Below are 6,065 nucleotides of genomic sequence, written 5' to 3'. Positions count from 1 at the left end.
GGCATAAGACATGAGAATCAGCAGGAAAGGAGCCATGACTACCAGCACGGCCACCACAAATATATCCATCTCGTTCAGGTAGGTGTCGGCGCAGGCCAGCCTCAGCAGAGGGGGGATGTTGCAGAAGAAGTGGTGGATCTCCTTGGGCCCACAGAAGGGTAGACTAAATATCAGTTGGGTCTGCCCAAAGGAGACGGGGATGCCGGCGACATAGGACCCGGCCACCAGCAGAACACAGACTCTGTTGCTCATGACGGCGGTGTAACGTAGTGGGTGGGAGATGGCTACGTAGCAGTCATAAGCCATGGCTGCCAGGAGGTAGCACTCTGCTGTGGCGAAGAAGAGATAGAAATACAGCTGAGTGGCACAGCCAGTGAAGGAAATACTCTTCTTCTCCGCAAGCAGATTGGCCAGCATCTTGGGGATGGTGATGGAGGTGTAGCAGATTTCCAGGAAAGACAGGTTCCAGAGGAAGAAATACATGGGGGTGTGGAGGGTCCGGTCCAGTGCTGTGATGAGCATGTTCCCCATCAGAGTGATGGTGAAGGAGGTCAGCACCAGCACAAAGAGCAACACCTGCATCTCCAAGAGGCTGGAGAATCCCAGGAGGATGAAATATGTCACTACAGTGTGGTTTCTGCCTGGCATCTCTGCAAGATCCTTCGCTGGCAGATGCAGGGAAGTTATCTAGATAATAGGGAGAAACGATAGATGTATAATCCACCAAATCCTCTCTCATTCTTTCATAGATTCTAGTCTGACTTCCTGCATATCATAGTCCAGAGAACTTCCTGAAATTATTTCTGTTGCAACAGCAGCAAAAATATTTTTACAAAAACATCCTATCTTCAGGGCCGGCTCTAGGGACCAGCAAACCAAGCACGTGCTTGGGGCAGCACATTTTCAAGGGCAGCATTCTGGCCTTTTTTTTTTTTTTTTTTGCTTCCGGTGGCAAAAGCCTAGAGCCAGCCCTGGCAGCAGCAGCGCGTCGTGTGTGGGGGGCGCCCTGTAGCCGCTGTGGTTCACGCCGCGGGGGAGCAGCGCCCACACCTTGTGGCTGGGCCGGGCAGGCTTTGAGCGGGAGACACTCAGGCTGGGGGACACCCCACGGGGCACACGGAGCCGCCTGCAGGTGCCGCAGGGCAGCTGCCCCCCAGTGCTGCAGCCGGGGCTGGGCGAAGCGGCCCAAGCCGCCCAGGGACTGTGGCAGGGTGGCCAGAAGCAGCAGCAGCAGCGGGGCCATAGAGGGTGGGGCGCTGCCGTGCGGGGCCTGCGTCCCACTCTCCGGGGCTCCGCTGCCTCTGGGGCTATCCTGCCCTGGCTCCTCAGCCACCTGCCGGGGCGGTCCCCCAGCTCTGCCCTCCCGGGTCCCGGCCGGTCCTCGAGGCGGGAGCCCTGGATGGAGGGACCCTGGGCTGAAGCACGGCCCGGGAGCCCCGCTGCTTACCCCGACCCTGCCAGCACCAGACCAACTGGAGGTGAGGGGGGAGCGGGCAGAGTCATCACTGGTGGGGGGAAGCCCAGGGCTGGGGCGGCAGGGAGTGCGGGTGGGGGGGGAGAGAGAGCCCAGGGCTGGGGTGGCAGGGGGTGCGGGTGGGGGGGGGAAGAGAGAGCCCAGGGCTTGGGTGGGGGGCAGCCAAAATTTTTTTTGCTTGGGGCAGCAAAAAACCTAGAGCCGGCCCTGCCTGTCTTGATTTAAATTCTTGCTAGTGATGGAAAATCCACCACAGTCCTTGGTAATTAGTTCCAATCCAAGCCTTATTTCCAGCCTGAACTCGTCTTGCTTGAACTTCCATATCCAAATGTCTGGTTAGATAGAAAACAATTTATCGCCACGGGCTTTCTTCTCGCACCTATTTCCTTTTCCTATTGAAATGTATCCTTGATCAATATTTATCCCCATCAATATGTATCAATCTGCCTACCCAGATGCACACTGTTATGGGTTAAACCTTATTGAAGCTAGTGGCTCTAATAGCCACGTTGCATTCAAGATAAATATATTAAAAAGTTGAGCTCCTTTATGGAATAGACAGCTGAAACAATAGAGGCCTATCCCCAAAACAAAGCCATATGCAAGGCTGGCGTAGGAGTTAGCCAGGCTGCCCAAGGGTTGGGGGTTCCACTGTGATCCAATACTAAAGTGAGGGGTGGGGTATGGGTTGGATTGGAGCAGTGTATCTGTGCATGTGAGACAGAGATTGTGAGAAACATCACAGAAACAAAGACCAAGAAGGCGCAGAAACCTAAGGAGACAGTGGAACAAGAAGTGAGTGCAAAAAAAAAAAAAAAAGAGGGAGAGCGAGCTTTTGGGCACAGTGATGGCTGGAAGGCAGTTTGGAACAGCGAGCAAAGAAACTGTCTCCTGTGTTTTGATTCCTGACTCTAATACTGATTTCTGCTCCAAATCGAGACAACCAAATTTTCATTTACCACTTGGGTCCAAAACGGGTAATAAGAGTACCCATCTCTCTCTTCCCATGGATGCTTGTCTATCTACATGTATGTTTTTCTCTCTATGAGCTTCTCTACACAGCAAGTTAGTGCATGGCAAGCCAGGGTGTGAATATAATGTGCACCAGCTTGCTGCGTGGTAACTCAATAGGTTGACCCTGCTACACGCACTAAATGTTCCATAGTGCGTTTTGACATCCTCTCATTTGCAATGGGAAACTTTCAGTGCACTGTGGCAGGATTCACCAGGCAAGTTACTGCTCGGCATGCCGGTAAGCAGGAGATTCACACCCTGTCTTCACACACTCACTTGCTGTGTAGACAAGCCTTATTTATCTCTCTAGATAGCCGTTTATGGCATATTATCATCCGTCTCTTTCTCAGCTCAGATGAATCAACCGCAATTTAATTTTTGTTGTACCAACAACAGGCTGATGTGAAAAGAGCCATTCTGTTCAGCCAAGTTGGAGTTCTCTAAACATTGATTTATTAAGAGAGCTCTATTCGCCAGGCATTATAGAAAGTGTATTTCTCCCAGTCTTCTTGCCATCTGTCCTGGTTTGTCTGCTCTCCAACTATGGATCATCCCTCTTCCCCCTAGTCCAGGACTGCAGTGAAAGGAAGAGTGACCATAGAGGCAAAGTGAAACCGAAAAGGTGACTGCATCCTGAGGTCAACTGCTCATTTAGAAAATAAAAAAGACAGGAGGGGTATGTAGGACAGTGATTTTCAACCTTTTTTCATTTGCAGACCCCTAAAATATTTCGAATGGAGATGCAGACCTCTTTGGAAATTTCAGATATAGTCTGTGGACCCCCAGGGGTCCGTGGACCACAGGCTGAAAACCACTACTGTATGGTAACAATCTTTCACTGACCTCTTAGACATATTCAGTGGACCCACAGGGATCCAGAGAATACAGATTGAAAACCACTGATTTAGGAGATATAGGTTTGGCAGTATTTAACTTTTTTATGGATAATATCAAAGCTTATTTTCCAACTTTTTTCATTTTTATCTATTACAATTTTTTGCAGTTGTGGGAAATTATTGGGGTGTGTGTCAGGCACTAATTATTTAATGATGCAGGAGCATAGCTGGGGGAGAGCAGGGGGAGCGGCTGCTCCCCCACTGAGCATATTCACCAAAGGTGGCGCCTTGCCGTCGCCGACTCTGGGTGCTCCGGGGTTGGAGGGAGTGCCCACGGGGAAAGCCCAGACAAGCTCCCCGGTCCCCGCCCTGAGCCCCCACCCAGCTCACCTCCAGTCCGCCTCCGCTCCGCCTCCTTCTCCTCCTCCCCTGAGCGCCGCATTCTGCTTCTCCCCTGCCCTGGCTCCCAGCGCTTGCCCTGAGAAATTGATTCGCGGCAAACCTGGAAGGGTGGGAGGGAGGGGAGGAGAGGGAACGCGGCGCGCTGGGGAAGAGGCGGGGCAGGGGCGGGGATTTGGGGAGGGGTCCAATAGAGTCAGGGAGGGGGCATAGTCGGGGCAGGGCAGGGTTGTTCTTCGGCGGCGGGCCCTTGACTCACTCCAGGTCTTCGGCGGCACGTTGGTGGCGGGTCCTGCAGAGCCGCCGATGACCCAGAGCAAGTGAAGGGCCCGCCGCCAAAGACCCGGTAGGGAACCGGCCAGTGAGTACAAGCCCCCTGTCCTTCCCATCCAACCCCCTGTCCCCCCTCAGAACCCGCAACCCATCAACCCCCCCTTGTCCCCTGACCACTCCCTCACGAGACCCCCCAGGACCGCAACCTCTACCCAACCCCCCCTTCCCCATCCCCTGACTGCCCCCCCTAGAACCTCCTCCCCCTCCAACCGCTCCCTGTCCCTTATCCAACCCCTTCTCCCAGACTCAGCCCGGCCCCCTTACCATGCTGCTCAGGGCAGCGTGTATGGATGCCGCACGGCCCACTGGAGCTCGCAGCCCCACCCCCTTACCATGCCGCTCAAAGTGGCAGGAGCTGCAGAGCTGCCCAGGAGCGGTCCAGAGTGCTGGTGGCGTGGCACACTGAGGCTCTGCAAGAGGGGGGAAAGCAGAGGATCCTCCCCAGCCGGGAGCTCAGGTGGGCCGGATGTGGCCCACGGGCCGGTGTAACGACAGAAAAACCTCCCTCTCCCAATTGCCCACACTTTTAACAACCGCTTCTAAACCAGCTTCTAAATTTAACAACCAGTTCAGGTGAACTGGCTCCAGCTCACCACTGGATACAGGTGCCTCCAAATAATTTTTGAGAGGTGTCATTTTCTTCTGGACAAGCTTCTGACACCCCCTCCATGCACTTGAGTATCAAGTTTTCCTTGGCATTTGGAGTGGGGGCTGAAGGAGGGGGAACAATGACCCCTCGGGTTTGTTTCAGCAACACTAATGGGTGTGTGGTGGGGGAGGCAGAGTTGTAGGAGAGAGTTCTTTATTGGGCACGCTGAGGCTGCAGAGTTTGTGGGAGATGCCTGGCCCCCGCTTGCGTCCCTGAGCCCCTGGTGACACAGCAAGCTAGGTCCTCCGGAAACATGGACCTCTTTGGCCCAGGTCAGGGGAGATGCTGCTGTCTTGGGTCTGGACTAGAACAGTTCAGAAGCATTCTGCCATTGCAGGATGTGTGTTATAGGAGCAGTCAGAGACCATAACAAAGATCTGGACCCCCAGTATAGTCATGTGGAAAGAGACTGAGCCTGCAATCTATGTGGGCAAGACAGGCCCAGGTTGGGAGGGGAAACAGAGGCACAGAGAGGGTAAGTGACTTGCCCAAGGCCACTTAATGGGTCAGTGGTGGAGCTCAGATCAGGGCCCAGCTCTCCTGATTCCCAAGTCCAGTGCCCCATCCACTAGACCCATGCCACCTCCCACATATGTATTGGGTTTGATCCCTTCTTGTTCCACTCATTCAGGTCACCTTTATGGAAGGGGGCCCATACGGTCTGAAAAAAACCTTCTGGAGGCTCCAGCTAGATGAGGGCCCATTGTGCTAGTAAGAGACAGTCCCCTCACTCCAAACAGACAGAGGATGGAGTATTATCCCCATTTTACAGACAGGGAACTGAGGCTCAGAGAGATTAAGTGACTCATCCAAGGTCCCCCCAGGGAGTCTGTGGCAGAGGCAGGAACTGAACCTACATCTCCCAAGACCCAGTCTGTTGCCTTATCTAGAAGCCCATCCCCTAAGCTGCAGATGCCCCCTAAAGAATGAGAAATGCTCCAGAGCTCATGTCTGCACCCCACGCTTTCCATGATGGCAACTGAGTTTTCTCTAGCAGCAGGAGGATTGGCTGCTTTAAATGCTATATTTACAATACCCCCCACCCTAGAGATTGTACCCTGGACCTGTAGCCCCCACAAGTACCAACCCCCTTGAGCCAAGAGAACTACCTCATTCGCTGTGAGTAAGTGGAACCAGCCACTAGGGGGCACCGCACTCCCACAGCCTACCCAATGGTTACACCCATAGATGAGTGAATCTGATTCCCCCCCCCATTAAAAATACATCCAGGATCAGCCCCCCTCCCCCACACCGGCACAGAAGATGGCCTGGTCCCCACTGAATCCCTCTCATGTATCATGCAGTCTCCCTGCATATCTGGGTTGGTGGGGTGCTCCCCAGCACCCCTCGCCACGGGTTC

General features: G+C 53.9%; 1 protein-coding gene across 1 annotated transcript; it reads right to left on the bottom strand.

Moving 5' to 3' along the window:
• Positions 1-42: 42 nt before the first annotated feature.
• LOC113408619 (olfactory receptor 10A7-like) lies at positions 43-648 on the bottom strand (the record flags this gene model as incomplete). The annotated part of the gene is made up of 1 exon (XM_026661961.1): positions 43-648. A coding segment is annotated over exon 1 (606 nt), but the record flags the coding sequence as incomplete, so codon positions are not given.
• Positions 649-6,065: the final 5,417 nt, after the last annotated feature.

This window comes from Terrapene carolina, unplaced genomic scaffold (assembly GCF_002925995.2).
Source record: "Terrapene carolina triunguis isolate 2854851 unplaced genomic scaffold, T_m_triunguis-2.0 Scaffold20323, whole genome shotgun sequence".
Taxonomy (NCBI): domain Eukaryota; kingdom Metazoa; phylum Chordata; order Testudines; family Emydidae; genus Terrapene; species Terrapene triunguis.
This window is presented reverse-complemented; position numbering and strand designations above follow the sequence as displayed.